Source organism: Notolabrus celidotus, chromosome 15 (assembly GCF_009762535.1).
Source record: "Notolabrus celidotus isolate fNotCel1 chromosome 15, fNotCel1.pri, whole genome shotgun sequence".
Taxonomy (NCBI): domain Eukaryota; kingdom Metazoa; phylum Chordata; class Actinopteri; order Labriformes; family Labridae; genus Notolabrus; species Notolabrus celidotus.
The window spans coordinates 28,672,587-28,684,805 of record NC_048286.1 but is presented as its reverse complement, the minus strand read 5'-3'; the positions used below and the strand labels follow the sequence as shown (position 1 = coordinate 28,684,805).

The 12,219-nt window shown below is 41.7% G+C and overlaps 2 protein-coding genes across 3 annotated transcripts in view; both read left to right on the top strand.

Moving 5' to 3' along the window:
• Positions 1 to 8,289, top strand: part of LOC117826909 (E3 ubiquitin-protein ligase RNF220-like) — a 39,936-nt gene extending 31,647 nt beyond the window's left edge. For both annotated transcript variants that reach the window (XM_034703332.1, XM_034703330.1), the window contains exon 10: positions 6,488 to 8,289. In XM_034703332.1, coding sequence (XP_034559223.1) covers positions 6,488 to 6,559 — 72 coding nt within the window. In that variant the 3' untranslated portion in view covers positions 6,560 to 8,289. The remainder of the gene's footprint in view (positions 1 to 6,487) is intronic.
• Positions 8,290 to 10,558: 2,269 nt separating this feature from the next.
• The window catches only part of slc6a9 (solute carrier family 6 member 9), a 219,456-nt gene continuing 217,795 nt past the window's right edge, over positions 10,559 to 12,219 (top strand). The window contains exon 1 of the mRNA XM_034703117.1: positions 10,559 to 10,930. The gene's annotated coding sequence lies outside the window, so the exon portion shown is untranslated. The remainder of the gene's footprint in view (positions 10,931 to 12,219) is intronic.

Here is a 12,219-nt window from a genome sequence, read left to right as displayed (position 1 = left end):
CCTCAGTTTGTTTCTCTTTTTTTTGCAAAACCTTTTTTGTTTTCTTTACATTTCTCTTCATAACATCCAATCTCCAAAGAAGGCTCTCACCTTAGTGACTTTTAAAAAATACCTTTTAGTTTTTTACAATATAATCCATAGCTGAGAAGCAGTTACCTCCCGTTAGCTCCCTCTGATATTACACTTCAAAATGAATACCTTGTTTGAATAACTATGAGACCAAACCCCCAGAGAGAGGGTTAAATACTGCCCCTAATACATCAGGTCCTGCTTTGTCTAAAGGGATGCACCAAATCAACACAAACTGAAGGTTCCTCACGGGAGATTCAGTTTGTGTTTTTTTTTAGATTGAAGGTATCCTTCCATGATACACTCGTTTTACTTCCTTCAGGGATCTGAGTGTAAAAATAAATTTTGTTAGTGTATAGAAAACCACACAGTGCATCTTTAAGCTGCTTTTATAGCTAAACATATCCACTCTTCAGGTCGTCTTCAGCCTTATTGATATTCACAACAGTAATGTCATAAAGCTCTGCTTTCCTCACACTTTTGTACTTCCAAAATGATCTCATGATGGCATGACATTAGTGCCCAAGTTTGTGATTTTACATCGCACAACAGTGTTGTGGATAGGGTTGCAAAGGGGTGGAAAATTTCCGGTAAATTTCTATGGGAAGTTATGCTGGGGGATTTTGGAAATATTCCAAATTGCAAACTTTCCATGGAAATTTATGGGAATTTATGGTAATTGAGGGTAATTTAATGGAAAGGTATCATATCCAAGCATAGATATTTTTTTGTTATAAGCAAACATGCATCCAAAAAAATACAATGAAAACAGATTTAATTTGTAAGTAGAACTTTATCAAGTGTTACATGTTTTATTGAACAATTAATTCTTTCATTGAAGAACAAAAACATGATTGTTGAGGTAAATATCACTCACCCCCCGACCCAACCCATTCAAAAATTAACAAAAATGCAATCCCAGCAAAGTCCCATTCAACATGCAAATAAAAAAGCATCTTCCCTCAAGCTTCTCAAGCCTAGCCTCTGCAGGATTCTAGAAATCATCTGTGCATGTGATGAAGGAATGCACAGTGCATGTAGGGGGAGTGGTCTCAATAGCCCTGCAGTAAGCAGTGTGCTATGTGCATGTGATTGAGGAATAGCATAGATATTCAACTGTACTTGCATGAAATCTGGTTGTTTTAGTCAGGATTATGCTAAAATATATTTCCCCCAACTATATTTGAGTTCCCTATTAAGAGCCAACCTTCAATTTAGTAAATTCCTGTTAATTCCCATGGAAAGTTTCCAACTTTGAAAATTCCTGGAATTCTGCAACTCTAGTTATGGATGTCCTCAGGGGGAGCTTCACTCACACACACAGAGTTCTGTCTGCACTGCGTTCTCTGCAGGCTCACAGTCGACCCTGTAACGCCTTCGTCACTACCTCGGGATTCTGGCACAGAGGCTTTCATACTGAAAGCGAAACATTACAGGAGTGATAAGATCCCACTTTGAACCAGCAATACGGAAAAAGGCTTTGGTTTGAAACCTCTGGGCAAAGATGTTAACTCTTGGAAGACATATGTATCTACACACAGATATATTCAGAGTAAAGTAAGATCACAACAGTACGTGAGGATTCCTGTTCTTCCTCGGGTTTAATTTGGCGTTTTGATGTTGCTAATGATCGTTAGGAACATGTGTTTAGAATAAGATCAATACTGATTCATGAAGAGCTTCATGTGGCCACAAACTAAACACTCCATGCATGTTTAATAAATGACTTTTAGAGTCTTAATTTTTCTTTTGTTCAATTTTTAAGAGAGATCGTAAGAAACGTTCAACATTGAGGACCATAGTGTCCATCCGCCCTGTTCCTGAGGACTGATGTGAACATGTGTGTGTATGTGTGTGTGTGTGTGTTCATACCATGCATGCTGCCGGAGCTGCTCTAATGTATGGGGCATTAAACTCCTGTAGCCTGGAGACAGTAATAAAACAGGGAGGGCCAGGCTGATCAAAGTAAATGCCTGGGAATCTAGTTAACGTCAGCCCTGCCCCTCACCGCTTTAATGAGCGAGACAGCTGGAGCTCAGCGTGACGGGCACACACCCACACACACTTACCGCCCGCACCAAACAGGAGTACACAGCTCAGGCGGCGCACAAACAAGAAGCAGGCTCCACACACAGCGTAGATGTGGAAGACGGTATCAGAGATGTAGACAGAGATCGTGTGGTGAACGACAGGTGTGGTCACATCCAGGAAAGTTATTATCATCTGTTAAGAGCCCTCTTTTCTTTCTTGAATTCTTTACCTCCACGTTTTCCATCTTCTTCATGCCCTCTCGAGACATGAAGAGACTGTTCTGAGTACCGTGGAGCCACAAATCCTCTTAGCAGGAGTGTGTGAGATCTGTCAGACTCCTGCACCACCTCAGTCCTCCTCAGTGTGTGTGTGTGTGCTCACCTTGTAGTCTACCTTAACCTGTGCGCCCACCGCAATGAGTTCATTCAGAGGCTTACAGGAAAAGAAGCCCATAAATCTCTGAGGGTCAGAGGAGCTGGTACGGTTTTACTGGACAGTCAGGATTTGAGAGGTACTGCAGGTTCTTCAGTTATGAGATCTGTGCATTCTGTTGGAGCTGTGTGAGATGTAACACACACACACAGTGTTTCTCAAGGTAAAAACTGAACTTACTGCTTCTGTGCTGACACTCTGTCCACCAGGGCTGCACAATACATTTCAAAGACATAGTTAAAGCAGAGTGAGCATTAGGAATGAACAATTGAATGCTTGTAATGTAAACAAGAGACACTCTCTCTAACCGTGAAGATATAACCTGTAGGATGGAGACATGGGTAGAATGGTTATGGTCTTTGTGATCCAAATGGATAATGTCAAACCAGCAATTACCATGATGTTCAGTTTATAAGACGCACTTTTAATCTTCCTAAAGTGAGCTTCGTCCCATACACCAGTGTGAGAGAGTTATTTTATTGTGTTTGGGTATTGTGTCCAGAGACAGCTCTCAAAGCAGCAAGCACCTGCTTCAATGTGCAGAGCATGCTGGATACACAGCAGGGCAGAACAGTCTAGCAGCGCCTCTTTCTATCACTTCTTTACCCTCAGTAGGTTACAGTCATGCATTCAAAGAAAGTAGTGGTGTACTGTGAGGGGAACAAACCTTGTGGAGTGCTCAGACTTCTGTTTGGCATTTGTCTAAAACTCAGGAGTATTTTTTTTTAAATTTATTTTACCTTTATTTAACCAGGTTGGTCCCATTGAGATCAAAGATCCATTTTCAAGGGATACCTGGCCAAGACAGTCAGCAGCAAAAAAACACAAGTTACATACATAGATGTACTTCGGTTCTCTGTGTATCTATGTTGGTAACTTGTGTTTTTTTTTGCTGCTGACTGTCTTGGCCAAGTCTCCCTTGAAAATGGATCTTTGATCTCAATGGGACCAACCTGGTTAAAGAAATGTAAAATAAAAAAAAGACTCCTCAGTTTTAGACAAATGCCAAACAGAAAGGAAGTAACGTCAGTTTAGGCCAAGCAGCAACCTCCAAACTCAAAACACTTCATTGAGCGTCCACTTGAGGCTGGCTGCAGAAACACCGGAAACCACATACACACCAATTCAAAGAAGTTGATCTTTGCAGCAGAAATAAAAATGTTTACAACCTGGTTCAAAAAACAGCTTCAGTCTGAAGAGCTCATTTCTGTGCGTTGGTTCATAAGATATTAAGATCAAGAGTTTTGCCCATTTAAGGACATGACTGACTTGACTGACAGGTGGGAACACTGTAGCTGTTGGTGGGGAGGCTCAAAGACCGCCTCTTTACATCACACTAGCTCGACAGCAGTTAGGTTGACTTCAGGATTTCCAATATGGCTCCCACCGACGATTGGCATCGAAACAGAGCTCAGGAACAGATGGGTGACACCCATTATTTATGTGTTGGTAGCAGACAGTGACTTCATAACTAACAACTACTGTATGGATAGCTGGCAGGATGGTGTTAACAGATGGTACAGACATTTTCAAGTGTATCTGTACCAGTTTAGCAGTGAGTAAAAAACAACCTCCTTTTGAATGTATTGTCAATTTAGGAAGGACAAGCCTCTATAGTTAGCTTTTGTTCTTTACTGTTATTGTTATCTGATCACCCGTAGAGCCTGTGTCAGGTGCCGCAGGTTAGCAGATGTGAGTGGCAGAGAGCTTTGAGATATGGTCTCAGATCACAGGTCAGTCTTTCACACAGATAAAGAAAGTTTCAGATTGGTCAGCCCAACAAGACACATTTGAAAGAGTTAGTCTTGTTTTCTTAATGTGTGGCATTATGTAAGAATATGTAGCATCAAATCATAATTAGAGACGCACAAAAGTGGAGGAGTCATTTTTTATTCTGGAAGCAATAAACATTCATTACAAAGAATTAGCGACCTCTGCAGTTTCCTCTCCTAGTTAACTCCAGATGTTCCACTTCACTTCCACAGTCTGTTTATATTCACTCTTACATCTGTGACTAATGCAGAAACAGCACAGACAGTGGAATCTGTCGGCGGGAATGTGCAGGCTCTTGCAAAAAAAAAAAGAGAGGAACAAGCTGAGCGGTAGGAACAGACGGAGAGGTGGAGGACAGCAGCAGCAGCAGAGACCACCCAGTCAGAGTGTTGTTACACTGTCAGCTCTGTGTTGCATATTATCACCTGCTGCTTTACTGGAGATGGCACACTATCAAAGCAGCCCAGGGCGAGAGGAGAGAGGGCTGAAGGACTGTGAGACGGTGCGCTGCTGCAGACACATCCACTGCTTTACATTCACAGAGAGGAGAGAGACGGAGGAGGGAGTAGTTACAGGACATGTTTTGGTTCACCTGTCAGGCGCTGGTAGACTCTCAAGAGACAAACAGTGTTATACATGCAGCAGTACAGATCGGTGGATTGCATGGTGGAGTGAATGGTAGGGCCCAATAAAGCAGGTTCATTTCATTAGTTTATTTTGTTCTGTTGTTTTTTTTAATTCTAATTTATCATGAGGAAAACAAGAGTTCAGTCATGTGAAGGATGAACATAATATTAAATCAAGATTTCTAATTTAATATACCTCACTATTTTTAGGCAAAACAGTATTGCTTCTTTTATTATTGGAGCTCCTCAATTCAAGGCAGAAAATAATCCCCCTCATTTTCATATTTTTTTCTCTTTTTCATTTTTGATAGAGCTTATTTCTAAATTTAGAAACAGATTCTTCAGTATTTTAGTGACGCTTTAACCAGCTCACAACTTGTGACTTTGCTGGCAGCTGATTTGCTGTTGATAAATGCGGTCTGATCGAGGTAAAACCATAGACTGTATATTAAATGGACGTCATCTCGCTCGGCTCAAAGTGAGGCTGCCACAAAAACTGCTCCCTCTAGTGGTTGGTTGCAGTACAGGTCAAAAATTCTGTCTCCCCCATTCATTTGAATGGGGCTACGGTCACACTTTAAAAAATAAATACACGTAGGAACGTTTCTACATCCGGCTTTACTTTGATTGACAGCTGTCGTAGAGAGAAACTCCGTAGGACCTCGGGACGGTACGCTGTAGGGCGGAGCTTGTTACCGTGGAAACACACAAATTCCCTACTGCGCAGACTCTGGCTGCAGAAAATGTACAAGATGTCAGCGTTCTGGAACGAGAAATTTTGGCTTCAAAACCATACAATGGGAAAAGGCGGAGAGACGCTGTCCATTATATATACAGTCTATGAGTAAAACCAGTCACTGGTGACCCGATAAGCTGAGTTGTTGTTAATTCCATCATTAATCAACTCATATTAAATTAAATCTTTGCGTCTTTTTCCTGCAATCTTTGAACAGATTCATTTTGCGGTCCGTTTGGCTTGTCAGGTTAGATTCTGACCCCTAGCACTTTTTCACATCTCATTCTCTCAACTCCCTTCACCAAGTTTTCTGCACAGTCCACTTTCCTGTCTCTCTTAATGAATGCATGAAGACCTAAAAGTAAACTTTAAAGAAGTTAATTTCATTGTGAATTTTTATTGAATCCTTTATCTGAAGTGAACTTAGGGTCATTAAGCACCGAAATGGCGAAATGCAGAACAAGAAGAGAAGCATTGTACCCTTAAATGACACCTAAATACAGCAGAATAAAATATAGTTTTTTTCCCATTGGATTAGGTTCTGTGTGAAACTTACAGGAAGAGTGGCAGTTGGTGTAAATTGAATCCACATTTCTGTGTTTTACAGTTAATCCCTTCATTAGTATCAAAGTCTGTAAATCTGTCCACGCTCTTTGTTTCACAGAGATTACAGGGTCTTTACATGAGTGAATAGACAAATCATTTCAAGCCTATAATCCTGAGTTTAAGCATCTCCAACTACATTTAACCTTATTTTGACCCTTTGTTTATCTTTGAAGCAACAAAGCTAACCCTTGTCTCTCTCTCTCTCTTCTCACAGGGGAACAAGAAGCTGTGCCCGCAGTGCAACACCATCACCTCGCCCGGAGACCTGAGGCGTGTCTACTTGTAAAGAGCACACCCACCCTCCTCCTCTCCCGCCCTGCGCCTCCTCATCCTTCCAATCCATTCCTCCTTCCCTTTTGGATTTCAACACCCTCCCCCCCACGTTGGTTGTCATGATGTCCCTCTCTCTCTCTACGCCGGGGTCGCCAGCTTCCAAAACCCTCCAAGAGCAAACAGAGGCGAGACAGCTGTCTCTGCGACGCCACAGACTCTTTGTGGAGGTAAAAACTGGATGAAATTGAGTAGAAACTCTCAGACTCTCTGGCTGACTGCCTGGCCCATGACTAAAAAGAAAAGAAAAAGTGAAGACCTTGAACCTCACAGATGGACAGGCTTGTTTCCTCTCCCTTGCTGACATCACTTTGTGTACATGTAACCCGGGTTCTCCACTGAAGGACTTGTAGTCACCCCATGACTGCTGTGGAGACACCCCAATACCCAGCTAAGCCCTGCGGAGACCTGGCAGCTTCATGCAGCCGGAGCTGGAAGGAACTTCTTAATACAGACTCTAAAGACTACTTTCCCCCCTCTCTAGCTCTTCTTTGACATTTCAGTGGTGCTGGACAAACAGGCTGTACATCGAAACCCTCGACGGAAAGCTTCTTTTCTTATTGGTTCCATTTTTTGAGGAGGAAATTTATCTTCACGCCCCCCCGTTGCTTACGAGAATTAAAAAAAGGGCCTCCCCACTAAAACTGAGCTTTCAACCAAACTGAGAAAACCTCACAACCTTGAAATGGAGTGTTACACTCCTTCCCCTTCCTCTTCTTCTCCTCCTCCTCCTCCTCCTCCTCCAGAGCCCTTCACTCCTCTTCGTCCCTTTTTTGTGGTGTTCTAGTGAAGTAAACCAAAATTTTCCCTCCTCCAAGATGCAGTGCAAGCACATGTAATATAGTTCTATGTATGTTTACAATGTTGGGTGTAAATGACATAGAGTTCACACACACACACATGTACACACAGATGCAAACACGTGCAGACACACACAGAAGTATATAATATCAAAGTCCTGTTTTTAGTTGGAAGGGTTGGGGAATGATGTTCTGGGGAAAAAATGGCTGGAATAAAAAAAAAAAAGCCTTCTGTATTTTTAAAAAAGAAAACCATTTGAAGATCCGTCAAAGTTTTATTTCACTGTACAGGAATAAAAAATCTAAATAATAATAAACTACTCAGACTAGATGGTCAAGATTTAGGTGGTGTAATTTTTCTGCAGAGAACCATGAAAAAAAGCAAGGAAAGATGTTTTTTTTAGTTGAATGGAGAGTTTCCAATTCAGCAAACAAGCAGAAAGATGCTCTTAAGTTGCAACATTGTCCAACTGAGCGTCCTCTATTGAACCTCCAGCTCTGCTTCCTTTCATCTGGAGGGACATCATGCTCAGATCATAGTCTAGAGACGTTTTCTTTTACCCCCTACATATCTCCCCAAAAAAGTGTTTTCCATTGCTATGCTGCAAAAACTTCCCCCAAAAACGGCAACCATGAAGGGCAGCTTCTTTTTTAGCTATAACAAATTTTGGGAGTCTCTTGTAAAAGAAGGATGGCCGAGGCTGAACTGGCAACCACCAGAACCTGCAGCATCCCCGTCCCCCTTTTTCCCTTTACGACAGCAGCAGCAGCAGCAGCAACCAAGGTGGTGGTGTGCTTTGTGTTTGTAAAACTATGTATTCTGTGACGTCTGTATTGTTGTAAGAAATGCTGAAAAAAAAGAAAAAATAAAACTTCTCAAATACAACAGGCTGTGTTTTTTGACTGACTTGAGGGAGAAATGTTTTTGGTTCTCCAAGATGAGGATGATTCTGCAATATTTCTATCTGTGAGTTAAACTTTGTGTCACCTATGTGTTGACAAAGCCTATCAGTATCTTCCCCTAGGATACAAAACACAACACCTCCCTTTTTAGGGGAAAAATGAAGGTCACATCCTTCTCATAACAGCCATTATTTCAGAGGTTAGAAAAACCCAGTTTGATCACCTCTGATTGAGGAATAATTCTCTCCAAATGAACCTCCATTGTCTTGAGCTTAATATCAGTAACTATTCTTTGTAGGTCTAATACTGGGAAAGAATCAGAGTGTGATACACTGCAGCATTTACAATATGATTGCTCTGAAGATGATCACATCACTTTGAAAGTATTACAGCTTAATTCTACAAGAAATGTCTTAACTTGTTATAATACTGTGCAATCCATCCATTACCATGACTGCTTATCCCTTTTGGAGTCGCAGGGGACTGGAGCAAATCCCAGCTGACTTCAGGCGGAATCCAGGGTACAACCTAGATGGGTCACCAGCCTATCACAGGGCAACCATGGAAAGACAGACAACCATTCACGCACACACTCACACATTTGAAGTGAACAATTAACCTGGTGAGCATGTTTTTGGGCTGTGGGAGGAAGCCGGAGTACCCCGAAGAGAACCCACACATGCAAATTCTACACAGAGAGGCACCTGCCTGACTGGAGACTCGAACCAGGAACCTTCTCACTGCAAGGCAACAGCGCTACCCACTGCATCACTGTGCGGCCTACTGTGTAATGTAATTGTTCATTTTGTATTAATCATCCTGATCTCCAAATTTCAAAGCAATAAAAAACTGATAAATATGGAGTATTAATGTTATGTGTTTCTCTGAATAGTCAAGAAAAAGTCCCAAAATCTGGAAAAACATTACCCACATACCACATTTAAATGTTACTTGGGTAAATTCACTTGGTAACTCTTGATAAGTTTGGTTTTCAGTCATTATCAGTAAATATAAGAGGAGAAATCTTCAAATCTTCTATTTCTACTGCCTTGTGATATAAAGGATGGTCCTCTGTAAAAGTAATTTGAGGCTCAACTGTCAGTTTTTGCCTAAAGATCCTCACAGGTCTATCAGGAAATGTTCTTACTCTGCCTTTTTCATTCTTCATGCCATTCTAGATCTTTGTTCTCAGTCCCTGCTTTGCTGCAATGTTAAAGGCTGTTTTATTTCAGGTAGAAGGACGTACATTTGGTACATCACTGTCAGAGTGAGTCATTGCCATGAGTGTTGTTTGATGCTTACAACGTTTCATTGCAAGGGAGGGAGGAAGTCTCAGTGGGAGGTGAATGAATGTTTTGTGATCTGTTCTGTATGGCACAGAAGCATGCTGGTTATGTGTTTTTTATTTGCTCACTCCACATTCCTGCCAGGCGGTGTGGGTGAATTCAGCACAAACAGGAGGAACTCATAGGACATGGATGTTAGGAGGGTAATGAGTTGTAGCCTTATGTACTAAACTTTTAACATGTATGAACGTAACTTGGCACTTACAGATACCATCAAATCATCACGCAGAAACAACTTAGGATTTCAGCGCACTCATTCCACTATTACCTATTCAGTGACACTGAAAAACTTGGCTTTAACAGGAAAAAAATTCAAGCAAATAAACCACTAGTAAGTAGGGTTGCAAAATTCTGGGAACTTTCAAAGTTGGAAACTTTCCATGGGAATTTATGGGAATAAACAGGAATTTACTAAATTGAAGGTTGGCTCTTAATAGGGCACTTATATATAGTTGAAGAAAATCTATTTCAGCATAATCCTTACTAAAACAGATTTCATGCAAGTACATTGAATATCTATGCAGAGCCATCCTCAACAAAGCTGGACAGTGACACTGAAGAGGAAGAGTCGGGGTTGGATGTTGAGGAAGTGGACATGGAGGATGTTGATGAGACCCAGGAAGAGCCCATTGCCTGAAAGGGTTTAGCAAAAATGCAGAGGCTAGGCTTGAGAAGCTTGAGGGAAAATGCTTTTTTATTTGCATGTTAAATGGGACTTTTTTTGGATGGAGAGGGGCTCTTTTTGGTGTTGGAGTTAGTTCACAAACAGAAGGAAACAACTGGGAAAAATGTACAAAAATTGCTTCAGCCCCAAAATTAAATGTTACCTACAACTGGTAAGAGCTGGATACTAAATCATGTGCTGCCATACACCAAACAATGAAATCTCCAACCCCAGCTGATCTCACCTTGATGACATCATCAACAGGGGCCCACAGCTCATTTCTCACAGGCTTCCCCTGCCAGGTTAACCTAGCTCTGCATGGTCTAGTAGAGTCCTGCTATACTTGACAACCGGCTCCCTTGGAAAAGCTGCAAGAATTAAAAACACAGCCTGAGGATCCCTTATTTTCCACAATATGACACTGGCTCTGTTATATAGTGTCAGAAAGTTAATTTTAAGTTGTCATGTCTGCTCCCATGTGAGATGAAGAGGATCCAGAGTACAGCATTGCCATCTAGAGGACTTGAACACACTCACTGCTCTACAACTCCACCCAACACTCTACTACTGCTGTTCTCCAAGTGCCAGATGGTTCCAGCAAGCCTGGAGGAAAGGTGTGTTGAACTGTATGTGTGCCTTCATGCTCTTGTTAAACCATGTTATAGAAACCAAACTGCCAAACAACAGAGCTCATTTAGCAGCCAGCCAGCAGCAGCAGCAGCATTAATTGGCATGAATTAAAACAGTATGCTCTCCCTCTCACCACACTTTGGTGCTCAGATCTGTGTCCAAGCCTTAAACAAAAGCAGTATGTACCAGACCAAGGCGAGGCCTTATTAGACCCAGACCTGCCCGGTTAGCGCTCATGTAAGTGCTGTCAGATGCTAATAAAGTTGTACTGAATTAGAGGAAACTACAGCAGGAGATACACTTTGAGAGTCAAGACAACTGCAGTTTTCTGTAGGTGAATGTGTCATTTAAAAATATTGTATTCAGCCATTGTGTTCATGTTTGACTGAAAAGATTTCTGTTTAATTTGATGTAAAAGATGTTGTCTAGCTAATGTCTGTAAGCTAAATCAGCATTACTCTAGCTTATGATGTTAGCAGGTGCTTGTTGCAAGTGTGTGCTTACTTTAGTGGCTCAGGTAGCATGTATGCTAGTTAGCTTTATGGTGTTAGCCATAGACCGTAAATAAAAATGGACAGCGTTGCTCCGCCTCTTCCCGTTGTACGGTTCTGAAGCCAATACATCCCGCTCCTGGGCGCCACCATTGTGCAGCTAGAGCCTGTGAAGCCATTGTAACAAGCTCCGCCCTACAGCGTAGCGTCCCAAGACGCTGTGTGTCCTTTGAAGTTTCGTTCTACGGCGGCTGTGAATCAAATGAAACCCGGAAGTAAAACCCCGTTTTTTAAACTCTAATATCTAACGAAAAAGAAACTTTTCAGAAAAAAGAGGCCTTGAACACAAAACAGTCAAATACTAACTACATATCACCACAGCATACGGATGTGAGAAACGTTCGTACCACGTGTATTTATTTTTTAAAGTTTGACTGCTCCCCCATTCAAATGAATGGGGGAGACAGATTTTTTTACCTATACTGCAGCCAGCCACCAGGGGGCAGACACACAGCTGAAAGCTTCACCACCAGGGCCGTATCCGGCACGCTTGGTGTTAGCTAGTTGCATGCATGCTAAGCTTGTAAGGTTTTTGGGAAGTGTGTGAGTGTTATTAACTCACTTATTTTAGGTACCTGAGGAAGATTGTTGGTCAAACAACTTGCTGCTTAGTTTAACATGTTCATAGTTTGGTGTTGACCATTAGCATAGCAAAGTAGACAGTGGTGGACAGTAACAGAGTAAATTTACTTGAGTACTGTACCTAAGTACATTTTTTGAGT